We start from the raw sequence: 23268 nt of genomic DNA on the forward strand, positions 1-23268 counted from the left end.
CATTTTGCTGCACTCCCTGATTTTGTTTTTATACTGCCAATGCTGAAAAAAGACTGATTGGGCTTTCCTGCAAATTTGCACAACTCCTGTTTAAAAAGGGCTTCTGACTCGCTCTGACTTTCCTGATCAACCCGGTCTCACTCTGACGTCGTCAAAATCTGGCCCTCGGGCAGTGACTCGCAGCGTCATACACCGACATTAAAAGCCATCCTTTAACGTTGCTGTGATACACAGCCGGTCGCCTTTATAGTTTAACTGTGCTCTGTGGCATCAGGGGGAAACGCGGCGGGACAAGAACGAATGTTAAAGTGGCGAAAGTCCAAGTAGGGTGGGCGGGAGGGATGGTGGATGGGTCCAACAAACACTGACTTTGTTCTTTTTTCCAAGGTCGGATGAGACTGTGTTGTCCTCATACAGGTCTGAAACTCTTTTAAAATCTAACTTTTATTTTTTTTATGATTTATCGCTTTACAACACTATGATTTTATGAATTAGTTCATCCATGTTTTAAACGGTTTTAAATGTCCTTTTATATTGAATTGCTTTATTTTATGTCCAGTCTGTCTGTTTCCATGTGAAGCACTGTGTTTATACTGCCCTCATTGTAAAGACCTTTGTATTGCATTTCATGTATGAAAGGTGATATATAAATAAAGTTTATCATTATCATAAAGAGCAATACACGTCTTTTAAGAGCAAAATCTATCCTATTATGCATGAACATCATTTTCTAGTATCTATTTTAGTTTCATAATTGTGAAGAAGAGCTTGTTGTCTGTCTTCATTTGTCTTTTTACTTGCATTAATCGCACTGACCAGGTTTCGATGTACTTGTACATTGACAATAAGAGCTTTCTAAGTTCTAAGCAATCACAATAATATGGTATCATGGGTCCTCTGGTGAATCCCAAGTGCTGTATGATGTGCTGAGACGTCCAAATATCCATCAAGAGAAGCCCCCATGTTGGTTTCTTTCAGTACCCTCACACTGATGTACATATGTTACGATCATGTCTGAAGAAAGGATTTTTATGTGAAGCAGCTAAATTTAAAGATATTTGTTTCATGTGACAGAAGGTTATATAGAAGTTGTTTCATGTGTATTATTGAATCTGTGCTCATTCAGAGGCAGTGTAGTGAAGGACTGAATGAATTTAAAACAGTTCAGTTTTTTGCTCATAATGACGATTTCTTTGTTTCCAAGGAACAAGAGGGGAGGAAATGACAACAAAACCAGAACAAAAATGTGATTTCAAACATCTGTATTGGCCATGAATTTCACCATCGATGCATCGTGAGGAAAGTCATATGACTAGTTGTGACCTTTGACCTGGAGCTGCACCTCCAGCAGGGCATGTCAGTGTTTACAGTCTCCATCATCCTGTTTGTTTCTTATCGTTTCACATTTACACCGACTCATCTCAGGATGGATGACACCAGGCTGGAATGTGACAGGTAGGTGTGTGTCTGTGTGAGGCAGACAGTGACTCAGCAGTGTTGTGTGTATATTAAACTGCAGTCAGTGAAGTAGGGCAGAGGTCATGGTTTGGCACCACACCCTCTCTACTACAGGATGACTCAGAGTGATGTGCTGACAGGAAGAAGAAGTGCCGTTTGTTGAGATTGCTCACTTCTCGTTTCTCAACTTTAAACTGGCGCGCTCACTTTCAGCTGGCAGCGTCTCAACATTACATCAACCAGTACTAGATTTCTGAGGCTGATGTGGAAGTTGAAAAAATCTGATTATGATTTACCAGCTGAGAGTCATCTGAGCAGTGACTGCAGGTGGTCACAAGGGTCCTACTGGAATTGAAGGAATTATTAGCATGATTTTTATTTGACGTCTCTGAGCGCATTTTTGGGACACTTGGGATCCTTTAACACTCATGAAACTTTGCACACTTGTCAGGAGTGCTGAAAATAGATATCTGACATTGGTTTTAAGTTTGGGTGTGACAAATTGGCTCAGTAGCGCCCCCTAAAAGTCCCCACCTTTAACTTTCACATAGAGACACGAAATTTGGTATGCAGATGTAGCACGCCAAGATTTCAAATTTTATGATGAGAACTGTTCTCTATAGAGGAGTCTCAGCCTGGAATGTGCTCCCTGCCAGCATTATACAGATTAATAATAGATATTCCTTCAAGAAGTCACTAAAACTAAAATTGTTAAATCACATGTGCAGTTTGTTTTGGCAGCTCTACTTTATTTGGTACAGAGAGTTTGTGACAGTTTGTTTTTTACTCCTTCTTTTTGTCTTCATTTTGGACTGATATTCAGTGTTATCGTCTCACTGATACTGCGTGACTTTAAATTGATGTATTTTTAATGGTTTCTGAGTGGACCCAAGGAAGAATAGCGACCACTTTGTGGAGGTAAAGGAAATGGCCACTTTAGAGTGAAAATACAGATAGTACTTACTGACCCTCATGCCGTCCAGTGTAGTTTTTTAATCCACAAAACTCGTTCGGGGTATCAGAGGATAACAGCTAGCTGGAATAACAGCTACACTTGTGCTGGAAGTGTAGCTGGAATGCATGGAACTAGAGTTGTACAGATACCATACCAGTATCTGAAATGCGTCCAATACTGCCTAAAATGCGGTATCGGGTATCAGCGAGTACAGCCTATGACCAATCCGATATCACATAATGCCTCACGTCATTACGCATACGCACGCTACAGGCAAACGAAACGGAAACGGAGCATTTAAAAAGCATTCTACTGAAGCCTTTAAAATGTCTTTTTACCAAATTTTCTGGCTGCACTTTAACCTGTGTCTTGATCTGTGTCAATACTGGATAATAATAATAATAATAATAATATAATAATAATAATAAAAGTTTTATGGCATTCATTCTACTATTATGTATTTATTTCTTAATATTTTGCACAGAGTTTTAGAAGTTGAGACATACAACAATTCATATCCCATCCATTTTTATTTTATGCGCTGGTATCGGATCGGTTCATGGATCGGAATCGGTATCGGGAAGGAAAAACTGTTATCGGTACATCTCTACATGGAACCCACATTTTGAAAATGTAATAAAACTCCACTAATGCATTTCAAAAACGGCTCGTCCGTCGTAATCCAAGTGCCCTGAAGCTGCAGCATGCAAAACTGACTTGAAAAGACATAATTTACTCCACTTTTATAGCATCATTTCTCACTGTGGTCAGTTAGCCTGCAGGCGTGCTGTGTTTACATGGCAACTTGTGCAAGACTAGCTGATGGCTAGTGGTGGTGCTAGTTCTCCAGTCTCGCGCCTCTAAGTGTTTGCATTTATTTAGAGTTTGAATTTATACAATGAGTTAACCAAAGAACCCGAGGGTGTTTTCACACATTTTAAACAAACTCAGGTCTGTTTGCACAGTTAGAAATAACATCTGACACATGATGACATCACAAAGTTGCTCCATGATGAGAATCTCCCGTTCCAGCACATCCCAAAGGTGCTCTATTGGACTGAGATCTGGTGACTGTGGAGGCCATTGGAGTACAGTGAACTCATTGTCATGTTTGAGATGATGTGAGCTTTGTGACATGGTGCGTTATCCTGCTGGAAGTAGCCATCAGAAGATGGGTACACTGTGGTCATAAAGGGATGGACACGGTCAGCAACAATACTCAGGTAGGCTGTGGTGTTTAAACCATGCTCAGTTGGTACTAAGAAAATCTCCCCCACACCATTACACCACCAGCAGCAGCCTGAAGCGTTGATACAAGGCAGGATGGATCCATGCTTCCATCTGAATGTGGTTTTTCCAATCTTCTATTGTCCAGTTTTGGTGAGAAAACCCGTGTGAATTGTAGCCTCAGTTTCCTGTTGTTAGCTGACAGGAGTGGCACCTGGTGTGGTCTTCTGCTGCTGTAGCCCATCTGCTTCAAGGTTGGACAAGGTGTTGTTGCTTCAGAGATGGTCTTCTGCACACCTTGGTTGGAACCAGTGCTTATTTGACTTCCTGTTGCCTTTCTATCATCTTGAACCAGTCTGGCCATTCTCCTCTGACCTCTGGCATCAACAAGGCATTTTGGCTCACTGGATATTTTCTCTATTTGGGACCATCCTCTGTAAACCCTAGAGATGGTTGTGCTGAAAATCCCAGTAAATACTCAGACCAGCCCGTCTGGCACCAACAACCATGCCACGTTCAAAGTCACTTCAATCACCTTTCTTCATCATTCTGATACTCCGTTTGAACTTCAGCAGCTCGTCTTCACCATGTCTACATGACTCAATGTTAATGAGCTGCTGACACCTGATTGGCTGATTAGCTTTTTCCGTTAACGAGCAGTTGAACAGGTGTACCTAATAAAGTGGCTGGTGAGTGTATATGCTTAGTTTCTGTGTCTGCTTCTCCAAACTGGGGGCGAGCTGAACATCACCTACTGTAGGTCACACACTGACTGTGGATCAGTAAAACATAACCTGTCCCTTTGAGAAGGTAAAGAGAGGAAGCGTGTGTGTGTGTGTGTGTGTGTGTGTGTGTGTGTGTGTGTGTGTACCTTAGTGGCAGGTGCTGCTGTATCTTGGTGATGAGCCCCATGCTGGGATCCGAGCGCATGTACATGGTGGCCAGGATCGCTATGACGACAAAGAGCCAGGAGGAAGGGCTGGCCGGGTACACTCCTTTAATCACGCTGTTCTGTTACCACAGAAGAAGAAACAAAAGGCACCAGGATCAGTGGAACATGTTCTGCTCTTTAACACCGAGGAAACACAGCTGAGAGGTTATTTAGGTTCACAGCAAACATTTAAATCACTGACGCTTCCTTTACATTTAATCCCACATATATTTAAGTGTCTTTCCAAAATGTGTGTGAGTGCATCACATACATATTCTGTATCCACTAGTTACAGTTATAAACGTTACAGTGCATGTGTTTGTGTGTGTGTGTGTGTGTGTGTGTGTGTGTGTGTGTGTGTGTGTGTGTGTGTACAGTGAGGTCATTGTTCAAACCCAACATGTTTAAACAGCTGTCCTCACATATAGAACATTCCCCAAAAGGTAAACATGCTACATTATTATCTCTGTAAACCTTCAGATCTTTACTCAAAAAAACAAACATTCCTGTGAGTCTGAGCGTCGCCTGTCGTCACAGCGCTCACCTGCACAGTCTACCTGGACGAGTGAAGAAGGAAACTTGTTTTTAAGACACTCACTGCACGTATGACCAGCTGAGTCTCTGTCACCCAGCAGGGCCAGAGATTCATGTCAGTGCATGTCAGGGGAGGCTCTTCACTCCTAACCTATACTGAGGGGAATTTACAGCCTGTGATGAGGCCGCACACAAATAACATCCTGACTCACCTCCTCCTCCTCAGGTGGAAGCAGAGCACAGGTTACATGTTGTACAGGTTGTAAAATCCTCTGTGATAAATCTGGGACTTGAAGAGGGGTCTTGCAGGAATTACCAAACATTTTTAAAATTTCTAAGCTGGTAAAAAATATCTTTATGTTTGCACCACAGACAGCTGTTTGTTTTTTCAACTTTGCAAAAGTGTTTCCAGATGAGTCTGTCCTGTCATTTATGCTGCGTTCAAGTGCACCTCGAATAGCCCCATTTCCTGAGTTGGGAAGTCGTTCTTCCGACTTCGGTTTGTTCATAATAATTTAAGCTGTAATATTGAAACAACATGAACGCTGCAAAGAAGATGAAGGGCCCAACAATAAGGATCGCCTGATGCCTGAGGCCAGTAAACCCTGCAACCCGCCAAACTGGGCATATGGTAAAAAAAATAAATAAACAAACACATTCTTTTTTCCTGCAGCTGATGATGAAGTAGAGAAATGAGTATTTTGCCTCTTCCTCATCTCTGTTGAGAGTCACACATGTGCAGTACCAATCAGGCTGAAGCTCAGGAGTTTAGTCAGGTGGTGTGAGGGCAGGGTCGTGTACCAACAGAATTACATCAGTGCTGCAGAGTACCGATGTAATTCAATGTTAAATCAGTGCCACATTTTGGGACAGGAGTAGGAAGCACTGCAAAGCACCCTGAAGTCAGAAGCCAACCATGGAGCTCTGTGGGTGGAGACAACGGAGCTCAGAAAGTGGGCAGAAGCACCGCAAAGTGCCGCCCGCAGAACTCCATGGCCAGCTTCCCGGCTTCTGGGCACTTAGCGTATCAGATATCAGCAAAAAATCCTGCATCCTTACATTCATTCATTAATCTATTCATTATCTGGAACCGCCTCTGCTGGTGCAGGGTCACAGGGGGCTGAAGCCTTTCCCAGCTGACACTAGGCAGAAGGCGGAGAACACCCTGAACAGGCCAGCAGACTCACAGAGCTTATAAATTACATGTGAGCAAGAAATTTATATGTAATACATGAATTTCTTTCCATCAACCAAACATTTACTTTCATCTCCCACGTTTCTGCATGTATGACGTCAAAGACGGCAAGTCATGCCAAAATTCTTGCCGACTTTCCGAGTTGCTGTTCTGATTTGAGAAGGTGTTGAAGTGACTTTTCCTTGTCAGGAACTAATTTTTTGATTATTTCGACACCATATGCACGAGCTAATAATCATGTCTGGGAACCATGACTCAGCGTAACCCACACCTCCTCTCACTGCACTGATGGCATCAGCTCAAACCCAATTATCAGACCTTACATCTGGTTAATGCATAAATAAAATCTGATGATTGATTGATTGACACTATAAAGTGGTCCAATTAAGGAAATCCTAAACATAGAGACTTCTTATGATAAATGAAACTGGATGTCAGGTTTCCTGTTACGGTAAAAACATTAACTCAGTGATGACAGCATACATGTTAAGGGCCCGTCCCAATACCCCCCCCCCTTGGCCCTACCCCTTAGCCCTACCCCTACATTTGCGTGTTCCCACGAGGGGTAGTGGTGTCCCAATTCCTTTTTGCGTGCAGGGGTAGGGGGCATAACGATGAAACTAGCCCTTCGGAGTGAGGGATTTCAGATGCTGACTTGCCAGCGAGGGGTAGACATCGCCATGGCTACCACCGAGCAAGAGACGGGGAAAAAAGTTCATACATAGCTAATGTGGAGACTCCATTGTAGATGCCGGTTGGAAATGTAGATGGCTCACAGCTTCCTGTTTAAAATAGTTACGTATGCGTGAACATAACTGACGCGGTGACGTAGTGAGTGGTGTCTCAATTCCTAGGGAAAGATTTCTACCCCTACCCCTCGTTGCTTCATTTTCAGGGCCAAGGGGTAGTGGGCAAGGGGGGGTAGTGGCCAAGGGCTAAGGGGTAGGGCCAAGGACTAAGAGGTAGGGCCAAGGACTAAGAGGTAGGGCCAAGGACTAAGAGGTAAGGCCAAGGACTAAGAGGTAGGGCCAAGGACTAAGAGGTAGTGGACAAGGGCTAAAGCCTGATTTATGGTCCTGTGNCCTCGTTGCTTCATTTTCAGGGCCAAGGGGTAGTGGGCAAGGGGGGGTAGTGGCCAAGGGCTAAGGCCAAGGACTAAGAGGTAGGGCCAAGGACTAAGAGGTAGTGGACAAGGGCTAAAGCCTGATTTATGGTCCTGTGGTGTACCTACGACGTACCTACGTCGTTGCCATGACGCCGTCGTGAACCCTTCGAACTTCTCCGTCACTCCATTTCGTCGCGGTGCAATTCACCGCCAGAGCGGTAGGAGGCTGCGTTCCTTTCCTGAATGGTTATCGTCGTCTCTAGTTGATTCTTTGTTTAGCTTCCGGCTTTTCCGGTCACAGAGAAATGAACGCGGAGCACGGACAGACGGCTCCGTCCGTATCCGTATCCGTATTGAACGTTGAGCATAAATGGGCCTTAATACTGCAACATCTACATCGCAACAGAAGATGTTTAAAGATGGCGGGGATGGCGCAATCTGGAAATACGGAACCGGAAATGCGTTGCTACCAAGCAAACCAATCACAGCCCTCTCGGTCTGCGCTGGGTCTGCGTCGCCTCGACGTGTAGTTATATTTTTGGGGAGGTGCACGTCAGGCTACGCTGGGGGCTACGGCAAGCCTTCTGCGTAGCCACGTACCCTACGACGTAGCGACGTCGTTGATTTAACGCAGGACCATAAATCAGGCTTAAGGGGTAGGGCCAAGGGCTAAGGGGTAGTGGACAAGAGCTAAGAGGTAGTGGACAAGGGGGGGTATTGGGATTGGGCCTAAATATACAGATGCACACACACACAGACACACACAGTCGTCTCCTCACCCTCATGCGGCTGACTCGCTTCTTCCAGGATCGGACTCCAGACAGGTAGATCTGGTTCAGGGCCTGATAGGACAGCTGCAGGTCGATCCCCTCTGGAGTTATGGTGAACTGGAACGCCACCGCCTGATGGGCCTCCGCCATCGCTATGGAAACACAAGTGACCAAAAATGTAAACACCAACATCACACCTTATATTAATCAATTATAAACAATTTATTAGACTTAAGACAGTAACGTCTACATACGGCTCATCGCTGCGGAACGTACCAGAATATTTTTCCTTTTTAATGTGTGTGTGTTTCATGACTTAAAGGGACAGTACGTAACTCTGGAGAAAGACAGTTGATAGTTGAGTCCTACAAACCTACAGCTTTAAAATATTCCTCACTTCACTGGGACTGTGGCAGAGAGTACGTCTGATTACAAACAGGATTTATTAACCTGTATAGAATTTGTTTTGTGGCACAAACAGTGTGGAAGAGTGAGTTTCTGAGGCTGCAGGCACCGCAGTATGTTTGCTGTGTCTCTCTTGTATGAACGCTCTGTGTGACAATACTTGAGTAATTTAATGTGTCAGAGGAATGTTGTTGTGTCACTGGATCGAGCTGCAGCACCCAGAATACTGAGTGAGAGCTGCTCACGCTGCAATGTGTTACACAGAAGGTTTAATCAGAAGACTTACAACTTTATTTTTTGTCATTTTAAATCTGCTTCTGTCCAAAAATCATTCATTTAGCGCGTATCCAGGAAGCATCAGGTGCACCTTACGGAGTGAATATGAACATGTCTTCACACTGCTGACTGTCAGCTGGTTGACAGAGGTTATCAGGACAGATTCCTGCTCTGTATCTGTGACTGACTGACTGTTAGAGCAGCGAGGCGAGCGCACTGTGCAGAGGTAATGATGACACTGATGGAAAGTGGTTCCTCTTTGTGGCTTTGTGGGTTCAGTTCAGGAAACTCAGAGCTGCGTGCAGTCAGTAAAGAGTATTTGCCTGAGGACAGTCAGTTGTTGAACAACCATCAGCGTCAGTCTGACATGATGAATTATTTATTACTTATGAGCAACGAGCTCTGGCTTCATACCTGCAGCTAAACAGCATGGAGAGAATGTGTGTCACTAATGAGTGGATTCAGTGAACTAACTGGGAAGATTGTGAGGTCACAGTGACCTTTGACCATCAAATTCAAGTCAACGTTTGTGCTGAATTTCAGTAAATTCCTTGAAGGCCTTCTTGAGAGGCAGAATGAGACGGACACAAGGTCACAGTGACCAAAATCCTCAGTTTTATTATCCTGACCTTCGCAGAAAAACAGTCCGCTGCACTTCAGAGCTTTTCCTGGGAAAAAGAGCTTCTGTGGACGCTACGGCACGACTGTCAATAAATCAACTTCCCTACTGAAAAGCTCTCTGACTCAGAAAGTAGTGACATCACCACCACGCTACTGAGAAAGTATTTCATCAGTTAGACTGCCACTACTGCCCAACACTGCACAAGACTGAGACAGATCTAAGGTCACAGTTACTTTGACCTTTGACCACCAAAATCTAATCAGTTCATTGTTGGATCCAAGTGACGTTTGTGCCACATTTGAAGAAAATCCATCAAGATTTTTTCAAGATAATGCATTCACAAGAACAGCTACTTGGAAAATGTAGTGAGTTAAGCTACGAGAAAATGGCTAAAGTAACTCAATAACTCATACTTTAGTCTTTTTTTTGTTTTGAAGACTTTGTGTCATTTGATCATATCCTCCAATAACGCGACATCATCAGTCGGCCTGTTGCTGCCTCTCTCTCTCTCCTCTTTCTCTTTAACACGTCTTTCTCTCTCCTCTTTCTCTTTAACACATGTCTCTCTCTCGGCCTCTTTCAGTCGGCTCTCTGGCTCCGTCACTACCTCAAAAACAGAATTCTAAAATAAAAATCATTGCTAAAAAAAAACCAAACATTACAAATAAAATACAGTAATATAAACAATAAAAATAACAGAACTAAAGGAAAAGTTTTCTTTTTTGGGCAAACATGAACATGCCCTGCAGGTAACACGTGACATCTGTAAGTGTGTTTCCATTAACCCTAGAAATGCACAAAACCTAAATATCGCAATAAAAAACTGGTGATGGAAACACCTACATTTCGAAAAAACTCTCAAATATCGAGAAAAAGTTTTTACGCTATCATGAGGTGGTTTTTCAGACGTGTCGATATAGAAGTATATCGCAAAAGTGTAATGGAAACACTTTTTCGCAAATATACGTCACTGGACATTCAAGTCCTCTGTGAATTCCTCGTTCACGATCCTCTCCCAGAAATCCTTTATCCGTGGTCACTGCCACACATAAGGACTTTGCCTTTGGAATACCACTCGCTCTCTTCGTCGTCGGTTGTAGATGACTGCAACAACAGCAGTGGCAACCGATAGAGATGTATCGATACCACTTTTCCTTCCCAATACCGATTCCGATCCCTGAACCTTAGGTATCTGCCGAAACCGAGTACCGATCCGATACCAGCGCGTAAAATAAAAATGGATGGGATATGAACTGTTGTATGTCTCAACTCCTAAAACTCTGTGTAAAATATTAAGAAATAAATACATAATAGTAGAATGAATGCCATAAAACTTTTTTAATTATTATTATCCAGTGTTGACACAGATCAAGACACAGGTTAAAGTGCAGCCACACAATTTGGTAAAAAGACATTTTAAAGGCTACAGTAGAATGCTTTTTAAACTCCGCTCCGTTTCTGTTTCGTTTGCCTGTAGCGTGCGTATGTATATGTATACTTCCGCAAACAAAGTGGAGTCTCGCGGGATGAGATTTTACGAGAACTACGGCTCATACGCAAAACACCTTTTAATGGAAACACCTGCAAGTTGCAATTGTACTTTGTCGAAACTTTAGAAATAACGCATTTATTTTGCGCAAAACTGTGATGGAAACGCGACTAGTATGTCTCTGTCTCCTCTCGTCCTTCATACTGTCCTCTTACTCATAGTGACGCTGCTGCCCACCACTGCATAAGAATGAGACAGACTCAAGGTCACAGTGACCTTTGACCACCTAACTCCAATCCATTCATCATTGAGTCCAAGTGGACGTTTGTGCCAAATTTGAAGCTAATCCGTCAATGTGTTCTTGAGATATCATGTTAACAAGAACACGGAAATCAAATCACGAATCAAATCACGAATCAAACAGGATCAAACAGCCTCCTGCAGCACAGCCTACTGACACAACAGCCTCACACTGCTGCATGACATTAACATGATTCTGGGTTAAAAATATTTTAGCTCAAACTACTGCACAGAGCAAACCACATACCATATTTATCTCTAGAATAAAATCTAAGACTTTTCAGACAGGTGTGTATTTCTCTTTGCAGAACTATTAAGCTGAGTCTTCGTCTTTATCTTCGGGTGTTTTCATACTTGGAGTGACTGAAGGTTTTTTCCAGACGGTCATATTTTACTCAGATCGCTGCCGTAACATCACTTAACAGGCATGTCGATGTTATCACACGTCCTGAACACTCATGATATTTCCTGCAGCCTTCTGAAACCTTAAATGACTAATTTTGCTTGAGGAAATTTGTGCAGTAGCATTTATCATTCAGCCTTTAGCAGCAGACAGACAGACAGACAGACAGACAGACAGACAGACAGACAGGGTGTAGCCTCACCAATCAGTCACTGATTGGACAGTGATGTGACAGGCCTTGGTTTGTTTTTGAATTCCTTTGCTCCTTTACTTCCAGCGTTACTGATTCAGGGCGTAGACACCGGGCTGCCAGCTAAAACAAACTTTTCGTCACCGCTGCACCGCTGACTTTTACTAGACAAACAGAGAATGACGACTGGGCAGAAACAAACGTGTCAGGAAAAAGACCTGAGAGCTGAGACGTCCCGCTCTGTTAAAAGACACACAAACGCACAGCTGTCGTATGTGAACATATGAACGAGGCCTGGCAGTGGCACACGGCAGACGATGACATGACATCTATACAGTTACAGCCAAGTAGAAAGTAGGTCAGCATGTAAGCTCGGTGTGAGGTTGTGTGTGTGTGTGTGTGTGTGTGTTTGTCATCTCTCCCCCTTCTCTCCGACAGGCCAACTAACGAACTGCTGCATATCTGCACTTCCCACAGATATTTCATACAGCTGGTAGTGTGTGTGTGTGTGTGTGTGTGTGTGTGTGTGTGTGTGTGTGTGTGTGTTAGTGAATGAAGGACAGACAGAGAGACGACTGAAAAAGACAGAGACAGAAAAGAGAGAGTGAAAGTGGGAGGAAGAGTGTGGGCATGCTAACTAGCTCACACTCGTGCAGCTGATGATGCTGAGATGGACGAAACGTTCGTGTGTTCAGGAGGATCTCTGGATGATTTACAGTCACACTCAGAGCTACAATCGCCGCCCCACAGCTGTATGCCTCCGCCACCAGTCAAGTTTCAGCCTGGTGCTTTGCCTGCTCACTGCAACTGTCACTAAATATCATGACACATCTTTCAGAATCCAGCTCCAATTTGTGTCTCTCATCTTCATCACGGCCATCACATACCAGTCAGTCACACAGCTGAGTGTCTGCTTCTCCTAAAAATATACACCTGGAGATATTTTTAAACCCCAGATGTCATTTACAACACTTTCTATTGCTCTCAAGGTGTTTCCAGAATCCTCACAGCAGTGTGAACTGTGACAGCTATTTTGGTTTTAGTCTCAGACTTGTGACAAAAATGTTTAAGTCACATTTTAGTCAGTTTTATCCTCCGTAGTCGACAAATACAAAACGTTTTAGTCGACTTTCCGTCATTATGTTTTCTATATGTTTTTAATCTTTAAACTGATCCAGTGAGGCTGACTCATGAACCAGAATTAGTATCAAAGTGACAGGTTGTATAAACATTTCTGCAGACATCAAAAGCTGAGAACAGCCGTGCTTGTAATTATGTTCAAATGCCTGATGAGCGACAGGCTGGTAAACTCCAGTAAATAGTCTGCACCAGGATGTTTGGGTTGGTGCGAGTTGTGAGCTGTAATTCGGCAGTAAATAATCAGCCGTGTGTGTCTGACTGTGGATGGTGGAGCTGCTGAATGGATTTGTGGAGTTTGGTAGTTGCAGCGGTGGCTGTTAGCAGCTAGCTCCGCTCGCAGACTTCACAGCTTCACCCCGCAGGACTCCACTCAGTCCGGACTGGAGAAGGTTTGTGGGTTGATGGTGTTTGACAGGCAGGTAGGAGGCTCAGTTATCTGTGAGTGTAGCTGTGCTGTAAGTAAACAGTCTGAACTCAGATCAGTTTTCTCTGACAGAGATGAAAGTTTAGTTTGCAGCAGCACCAGCAGCTAACAAGCGGAGCTAGCTGCTAACAGCCACCGCTGCAACTAACAAACTCCACAAATCCATTCAGCAGCTCCACCATCCACAGTCAGACACACACGGCTGATTATTTACTGCTGAATTACAGCTCACAACTCGCACCAACCCAAACATCCTGGTGCAGACTATTTACTGGAGTTTACAGCCTGTCGCTCATCCAGCATTTAAAGATAATTACAAACACGGCTGTTCGTGGTTTTCAATGTCTGATAGTCCATCTAACATTTTCATCTCGTCAACGAAAATGAAACAGATTTCATCTCAGTTTTTATTATCGAGATCTATTTATAGCTCGTCATCGTCTCGTTTTTGTCATGGAAAAAAGGTCATTTTCATCCACGAATTCAACACAGCCTCAAAGACACTTTTAAAGATCTACAGTCCACTGCACGCCATTTATAAATAGTTTCTGAAGTCATGGCTGGATTTCTGACTCAGGTGGCCAGAAATGACATCTGTTTTTTGTGCACACCAAATATTAAGACATTATTTGGTGTGAAAAAAATAAACTGGTGGAAAAACAGCATCAATATGTAACATGATAAAATCTGCCATTTTGGTTCATGGTGCACAAAGTGAGCGAGAATACAAGTCATTTTCGGCCACCACCTTTGTTTGGAGTAAGAAAAAGAGTCACGACAAGTTTGTTATCCTGCAGCAGACAAACTGTTTCCATCCAGATGATTAGAAGAGTTTCTGCAGAGCAGCAGCAGGTATGAACAGATACAGGTGTGTATGTTGGTGTTTTCTGACTCATGTCAGGTTTGTTTAATGTTTGTTGGGAGGATAAATAAAGTGAGATCATGTCTGACCCAAAACATTTATTAACAGACTGATGACTGAGTGTTTGTAACGTTATCTCTCAGAGAGCTTCAGCTGAGTCGACTGTTAATGCAGCTGACTGATTCCTGCAGCTTCTACGTTACATGTTTGATTCGCTCTGTGACTGAAATGTGTCGGTGACACAGGAGGAGCGTCTAATCTAAATCCAACTGTTGCTGTGGTAACAGGCTCATTATTTAGGCTGCAAATATTGTGTCTCCAAGGAGAAGCTGATAAACAACCCAACAGCAGTGTCTCCTATAGAACAGATAGAAACACAACCAGCAGTGATTTAACATCACTGAAAAAGAAACACTTGATTATTTCTACTTTAACTCTTTACTATGGAAAAACAATACTGATATGTTCGCTTAAAGGTCCAGTGTGTTGGATTTAAGGGGAATATGAAATATCATATAATATAATAACTCTGTTTTCTGTCCTGTATAATCACCAGAAAATACGAATTGTTGTGTTTTCCTTACCTTAGAATGAGTCATTTATGTTACAGCTCAACCAATATATTTCATATTTTACCAACTTTTTTACAGACATTTTAATAATTTTTTCTCACACATTTTAATAATATTTTTCAGATGTTTTAGTAATATTTTTTGTATATTTTATCAACATTTTTCAGCCATTTCATTTCATTAGTTTTTCTGGAAATTTTAATAATTTTTTTTTTTACATTTTCTAAACTTTAATTTTTTCTCTGATATTTTAATGATATTTTTTCGGACATTTTAATAATATTTATCTGACATTTTATTAATATTTTGGAACATTTTATTAATATTTTTCTGACATTTTAATAACGTTTTTAGACATTTTAGTAATATTTTTTCAAAAATTTTATTTATTTATGGGTTTTTTTTTTACATTTTCTTAACTTTTTTTGGACATTTAATTAACATTTTTTCCAACATTTGAATAATATTTTTCGGACATTTTAATTATGTTTCTCAGACATTTTATTAATATTTTCTGAAATTTTAATAACATTTTTCAGACGTTTTAGTAATATTTCATTAACCTTTTTAAAAAATGTAATTTTATTTATTTATTTTTTTTTTTTACATTTTCTTAACTTTTTTCGGACATTTAATTAACATTTTTTCAAAAAAAAATTTAATTATGTTTTTCAGACATTTTATTAATATTTATCTGACATTTTATTAATATTTTCTGAAATTCTGATAACATTTTTCAGACGTTTTAATAACATTTCATTAACATTTTTTCAAAAATTTAATTTAATTTTTTATTTTTTTATTACATTTTCTTAACTTTTTTCGGACATTTAATTAAAAAATTTTCAAAAATTTTAATTATGTTTTTCAGACATTTTATTAATATTTATCTGACATTTAATTGATATTTTCGACATTTGAATAATTTTTTTTTTTAACATTTTATCAACATTTTTTCAGGTATCTTATCAATATTGTCCAATCACAGATACATTGGTAACAGTGTATATGCTGTCCAATGAGCACTGATATGAAAAGTTTATTTTTAACAGAACATAATGCAGCAGTAGTTTATTCACGGTTTCAGTGCGCTGGTGTCATCTTTGATAATAAAGTTTATTGTTAAACTGTAAAATATTCTGCTTACATCACACATCTTTGTCACGGGTGTTTGATAATCGTATTTGAGGGATAACTGCATAACATACATACATATTGGCTAACATATCAATAGAGGAAGTATCGGTATCAGTCAGGCTTTAGTTTATATCCACACAGGGAGTGGGTCCTTGTCTGTGTCTGCAGAGTTTGCCACGAAACACCGGCATGTTTGGCAAGTATTTAAACCTTTGAGCAAATTGGTGTAATCTTTTGAAAACATGGGGAGAAGGCACTGAGCAACTTGGTGAGAAATGTCCCTCAAAATGCAAAAAAACTGAACTGAAGCATTTAAAGGCTTCCCCGGGGGAGCAGGCTGTGTGACGGAAATGTAAAGCGGTGAGAATACTCTTACTGTAGTGCACACTTAAACTGATACTGATTACTAAGTAGCTGACACCAGTTTTGTTGCTGAGCCTCCACATCAGACTCCTGATGGTGTGCCGACTGACATCCACCATATGTGACACTCTGACTATGAATAAGTTCCCCATAAAACCTCACTTCAAAAAATCTGAACTGTCCCTTTAAGGTATCAGAGGAAAAGGTGAGCACATGTCAGCAGGTGCCGGGAGAACGGCCCATCTCTGACAAGCCAAACATCATTACAGAAACACTGATTTATAACATGAACTGGTTTATTCAGTGTTTTTACTGGTTTAAATCAGCTGCTCTGTTTGCTCTGCAGAGGAGGAGACCTCTGAGGATAATTCGGCTCCAGGTTAAAACCTCCTGAACAATGAACACTGAGGGAATTCACAGTTTCAGCTGGTTAGAATCTGCAATCCTCAATGCTAGACGCCACTAGATCTCGTTCTGCTGAAACATGTGCTCTGGATTTTAATCACTGTGTGAGTAAGCAGCCAGAACACAAAGACTGAGCTGATAAACGTGAACAAATGCAGCAGTAATTCAATTCACGACAAAAACAGGTCATTAACTCGGCTACATATAAAGCTAACACAAGTCATTTAGTTGAATCTAGTGAAGCTACAAATTAGTGTTTGATAATAAATTGGCGGGACGTGTTGTCAAACTGGTTTTTCCTGCAGGAGTGAAACGGCAGATATGAACTCACTCACTCACTCACTCACTCACTCACTCACTCACTCAGCTTCAGCATGAGGACACGATGGTGGCAGGAAGAAACAAAGTGCATGGACTTGTACACACAACATATTCACATATTAAGTTTAACTAAAACTCAGTGTGATGAAGAATAAACTGCCTGTAGAGTTTTTAGTCGAGGTGACGACGAGTCGAGGTTAAACTGAAATCACTTTGGCTCCTTCACCACTTTGTTTGTTTGCTTTCTTAAACTCTGTCTCACCAGCATTATATTTCTATTTCAGTGTGTAGAGCCGTTATTAGAAAATGCTCTGACATGAATATATACGCTGACGTCTCTCCTTCAGTGAGTTACTGAGCTTTAACTGTAAGTAACAACACACAGTGACGTTAGGGACTGTTGGTTATTTGTGAGGGTGGAGGAGGTGGTGCAAAAAGAGGGAGGCATGTTAAATAATGTTTTGAGCACTGGGTAGGGACTGAGGTTTTTTATTTTGGTTCAGGGGAGGGGCACACACATTTAAATGGTTGGGTTTATTTTACCGCAGATTTATGGCAGTTTCACATCGTTACAGAATTATTATTAACATCAGTCAGAGTGACCATTAAAGGAACAAAAACAGAAGATTAAATAAAAGTTTTGTTACTATAATGGAAACTTGGAACCATCTTTATTGGAAGTTTGTGTTTAAAGCCTTTTCTTTTGGTTTAAAAACGACTAAAATAAAGTTGAGATTCTTTGTCCAGTTGTATTTTGTTTCCATATTGAAGATAAGCAAACATGTTTTCTTTAAAATTCACCAAAATTAAACCATTTTTCACAGATAGAAACTGTAAAAACAGACATTTTTGTTGGATTTTAAAAATTTTCAACAATCTTTATACACATCATACGTGATAAACGCTTACGTCAGCAACAAACAAAAGAAAATTGTTTTAAATTTATTTATTTTTTTGAGGATTGGGTAGGGACTTGTGTGTTTGTATTTTGGTTTCGGGGAGGGGTGTACAAATTTAAATGGTTGTGTTTTGTATTTATTTTACAGTAGATTTATCACAGTTTCACGGTATTACAGAATTATTATTAGCGCGAGTCAGAACGATCCTTAAAAGGAATGAAAACAAAAGTTTTTCTACTATAATTGAAACTTGGAACCATGTTTGTTTGGTCGGTCTCAGGTTCAGTATTTTATGCTGTGATCTCAGATGGACCGGGTTTACAGGTGCAGACACACCAAACCGACATCAAAGAACTAGCGGCGACAAAAGCTAACTGTTGCGTCGTCTACGTCGCCTCACGTCGCCCTGTGTCAGTTGCATTTGAACACACTACACGGACTACATCCGACGGCCAAGTAGCACGTACGTTCTGCGCCTGCGTGAGAGAGAGCGGAGTGAGAGAGTGGTACATCCTGTCAGCCGAGGGGTTTCCTATCTGTGCAGCCGAGCACCGCAGCACCTCCACGGACTATTACATCCAGACGGTCCCGGTGTTTCCTCCGCAGGCTCCACTTCACTCAGCTGCCCGATAAACCCGCTGCTTCTTCCCACTTTAACCTGAATAACAAACCAGGGCTCGGTGCTCCGGTTGGATCCAAACGGAGAGCCGGGGCTAGCTCAGAGACTAGCGGAGGCTAACTGGCTGTGCTTCCCTCCGGTCATGCTGCGGCTAACGCTCCGCTAGCCGCTCCCAGCTAGCTCCGGTTTGTTATTCAGGTTAAAGTGGGAAGAAGCAGCGGGTCTGTCGGGCAGCTGAGTGAAGTGGAGCCTGAGGAGGAAGCACCGGTTAGCCCCGGTTTCACTACAGGCAGATTCACTCGCTACAGGGGCGAGGAAATAAAACCTGAACAGCCAATCAGAGTGATCTCTCTCACCGACAAGCACCGCCACCGATTCAACATGCTCAATCGGCCGAAAAGCCGCAGACACCAAAGTGCTGACGGTGCGGGACACACCGCAAAAACTAGACTGACAGACGCTCACCGACGGCCCGACTTTGGTCGACAGCCGACCGTCGGCTTGGTGTGTCAGGGCCTTTAGTTTCGACTCACACGGGTCAGTTCAGTTTAGGTTGTAATGTTTTAGGCCTGTTGAGAACTCCATCGTGAATCTGGTAAACTGCTGCAACTTTAATTAAATTAAATCCAATATATATATATATATATATATATATATACTGACATAATATTGTAAGTATATTTTTTGCTCTCTTATGGTTGTTTGTCCTTTTATGGTAAAGGAAGCGATGCTAAGATAATAGATTTACCATTTTTATCAAAGTAAAAAAAGTACATACATTCACTGTTGTTAATAACAAATATTAAATATTAATCTGTGACATAATTGATTTAAAAAGATTTTTGCAGATTTTCTAGGAAAACACGACTTCCAAATCTGCCGCATGTTTTCTTTTTCTACACTTACCACAGCCAGAAACTGTTGGATTGTCAAATTTCCTACAGTCCGTGGACACATCATGTGAGACAGAAACTAAACTGAGTTTAAAACAGACATGCTTCATTAAAATCACTTTCATTTTCATCTTGTTTAAAATGTGGCTCAAAATAAAGCGTTGGCTCAAACTCAACACCACAGAGTGAGTCTTTAAAACCTAATAAGACATTTGGGTGGAGACTCAGGGACAGTAACTTATAAACACACCCTCCTCCTCCTCATTAATAACCAACAGTCCCTCAACAAGTGCCTTCACCAGTCGCGTGGAGCTCAAACCAGTTCACCAGTTTCCATTGAGGAAATAGTTTCAGAGCTCTTCATCACCATCATCATCATCATCACCATGTTTCAGTGCGTGTGTGTGTGTGGGTGGGTGGAAACACACAACAAACACACAATCACACAGTGTGAAACTCCAGTGTGTGTTAGCATCTCTGCAGACAGCCTACTGTAACACACACACACACACACACACACACACACACACACACACACACACACACACACACACACAGTGGTCCATTCATGCTCGGCAACATCTCCCGACCCCACCATGCACAAAGCGAACACACACACACATTTCCGTGACGTATGAAGAGGTAAAATTGTGCAGCGGCTCGATGAGATCAGATTTCATCAGATTATAAATGTACCTCAAGATGTTTGAAGCTTCTCGGTTGATCCAGAAACGTCTGTGTGCAGACTGTGCACCCCTCCCTTCTTCTTCTTCTGCTGCTGCTGCTGCACCGAGCTGAGCTCACACACACAAACACACACTCACTCACTCACTTACAGCTATCACTGCCGCCAGCGGACACAGATCGTCTCTGTCTGAGAGGAGGACTCACTCTGAGGGGAGAAACACAGAGGGCTGAGCTGTGGCTGTGTAAATGTAGGCGGCAAAAGTAAAAGTGACGACGCATGCGCAGTGGTTACCAGCTTGGAAACCTAACCGCCATTCAGAATCGAGTTTTTCTTTTATTGACACGAGGAACAAACACAATGAGTTTGATATTCAACAGCAGAAAAACAAACAAAGGATTTTTAAACAAAAATGCACCAAAACAATATTATCATATTCTTTTTAGATATTTGATTGTGTTGACGGCATTATTACACAACATTATTTAACAGCACATAAAAAGAACATTAACAGAAATAAATCCTGGGTCCTCAACAGGAGGTCTGCGACCCCGATAGGGGCCCCCAGAGTTACAGCAGAGGGGCCACTACAATACCTCCACTGAGTTTCCATCAACACCTCTCACTGTATGAAACAGCTTATGTAAGGACACACTTTTAGAGTCAGAGTGAGACCTCTTCACTTTTTATTCTCTTTGCAGGAAACTACAACCATGGAAACCCGCCTCCCAGCACATGGAGGATATGAAGCTGTCCTGCTCTGACCTCATGAGGCCTCAGGGTTCAGGGTCTGATCAGGTCTCAGAAAATAATGTTTAATAAACATAAAGATTTATTTATAACTGACACAGAACACAACAGGAAGTCATTACAGGCTTCAGCGTGTTTCATCTGCTCTTATCCCTTCACCTACGTGTTTTACAAACGAGAGGAACCTCCCAGAACACTGAAATAAGTCTGTCAGAGAATAGTCATGATGACGATAGCTGCACTTGATCTCTTATGACGGATTTTAGAGTTGTGAACTTAAGTCAGGAGTAACCAGCGTGACCCGAACTCCCTTAACAAGCTTTTTGACCACACACCGTTAAGTTTATACATTTCATTTACTTCTTCAACATTATTCATTCTGAACATTTTCTCTTCATACATGCTGATCTAGATCCGACAGCTCGATGTCTCTCAGCAGCCCATGTGTCACTCTGATATCAGAATAATGATCGTCTGAATATTTTTGACGCTCAGCAGAAGCTCAGAGTGAAAACAGGAAGCCGGGGAATGAAGTCAGCCGACCTGCTTGCAAGTTAAATTCTGGTCGTTGGCATGTTGGAACAGATTTCGTGACAGAGGACGAGTCAGTCAACAGAGAGGGAAAGGTTATATAAGGAGAGAGGAAGCCATGCTATGTTAAAGACAGGGAGTAAATATGGACAGTGCAGGCAGGGCGGTCGCACAGGGGCCGAGGTGAGGGGCCCATAGAGAGAGAGAGAGAGAGAGAGAGAGAGAGAGAGAGCGGGCTGATGGGACATGGGCCAGACTGAAAACTCAAAGTGCACGTCACATACATTTTTCCCGATGATGGTTACTGTCATTTTAGGTCGTTCTTATCACCCAGAGGCCGGTTGTACAAAACACCTTAAGTTAAGATTTTCCTTAAGGTCCTAGTTAAGGTTTCCTCAAAATAAAATTCTCCTTCTCCTTAAGGTTTTGCCTTAAAATATTTACTTAAGTATTTATAGTGTTCTCGTCGTCTTGCTCTTATACTTAAGGAATCCCTCAACTGTTGCACAAAGCACCTGAAGTTAGGATTTTCCTTAAGGTCCTAGTTAAGGTTTCCTCAAAATAAAATTCTCCTTCTCCTTAAGGTTTTGCCTTAAAATCTTCACCTAAGTATTTATAGTGTTCTCGTCATCTTGCTCTCATACTTAAGGAATCCCTCAACTGTTGCACAAAACACCTTAAGTTAAGATTTTCCTTAAGGTCCTAGTTAAGGTTTCCTCAAAATAAAATTCTCCTTCTCCTTAAGGATTTGCCTTAAAATCTTCACTTAATTATTTATAGTGTTCTCCTTGTCTTGCTCTCATACTTAAGGAATCCCTCAACTGTTGCACAAAGCACCTTGGTAACCAAAGGAAGATAAAAAAACAAAACACTTAAGGTACCTGGGACTTTATCTTAACTGCAACATGACCCCACACACCCTGAGAAGAGTGTTCTGTGACCAGGACAACCTGATGATTTTGATTTTAAACTTTAGATTTGACTGAATTCATTTCCGTTGCTTCTTCCTACAGTCGTTTTCTGTTTTCTGGTGTTTACTTTGTAGTCTGTTCTTTCTCTGATTGTATTCCTCCAGAAGTTTAATCTTCTCCTCCTCTGACCAGTCTGGTTTTCTTGTCTTCTTTTCTTTGTGAGACGATAACAGGCGTCACAGCGTGAGTCCAAGCAAACAAACAATCTCCATGGAAATTTTTCCTGCTGTAAAATCAACACAGTAAATGAGTTAGTGTTTTTCCTTAACTAAGGAATTGTTTTAAGGCAGTGGTTCCCAACTGGTCCAGATTTCTCCTTACTCATCAGTCTGAGGTCCACACAGTTTAACATATTCAGTGTCACACTTGCATTTGGCCTGTCTCTGTCAAGTAGCTGTCTGTTAGTCAGTCACTCTACAGCAGAAGACGGCACTTCAAAATAAAAGCTCTGTGCTTGAAACTTACTGTACTTAAAAATTAAGTGTTTTTTTTGTTGTTTTTTGTACAAACTTGACACATATGTGAGTCACTTGTGTTCCCCTCCGAATGGGCCCATGACCAACTTTTGGACCACGACCCACCAGCTGGGAACCATTGTTTTAAGGGATTCTATGCAACTGCATACATCCCTCAGCTAAGAAGAAATTAAGCCTTAAGTGTCAGACTTAAAGGGATAGTGCACCCAAAAATGAAAATTCAGCCATTATCTACTCACCCATATGCCGAGGGAGGCTCAGGTGAAGTTTTAGAGTCCTCACATCACTTGCAGAGATCCAAGGGGAGAGGAGGTAGCAACACAACTCCACCTAATGGAGGCTGACGGCGCCCCAGATTCA

General features: G+C 41.7%; 1 protein-coding gene across 1 annotated transcript in view; it reads right to left on the minus strand.

Annotated features, from left to right (window-relative positions):
• Positions 1-20348, minus strand: part of cpt1a2b (carnitine palmitoyltransferase 1A2b) — an 82240-nt gene extending 61892 nt beyond the window's left edge. Inside the window, exons 1-3 of the mRNA XM_050069330.1 lie at positions 20192-20348; positions 8185-8327; positions 4512-4651 (exon numbers count right to left, since the gene is read on the minus strand). Of these exons, the coding sequence (XP_049925287.1) occupies positions 4512-4651; positions 8185-8325 (281 nt within the window). The 5' untranslated portion in view covers positions 8326-8327; positions 20192-20348. The remainder of the gene's footprint in view (positions 1-4511; positions 4652-8184; positions 8328-20191) is intronic.
• Between the last annotated feature and the right edge of the window lie 2920 nt (positions 20349-23268).

The sequence above is a fragment of the Epinephelus moara genome, chromosome 18 (assembly GCF_006386435.1).
Source record: "Epinephelus moara isolate mb chromosome 18, YSFRI_EMoa_1.0, whole genome shotgun sequence".
Taxonomy (NCBI): domain Eukaryota; kingdom Metazoa; phylum Chordata; class Actinopteri; order Perciformes; family Serranidae; genus Epinephelus; species Epinephelus moara.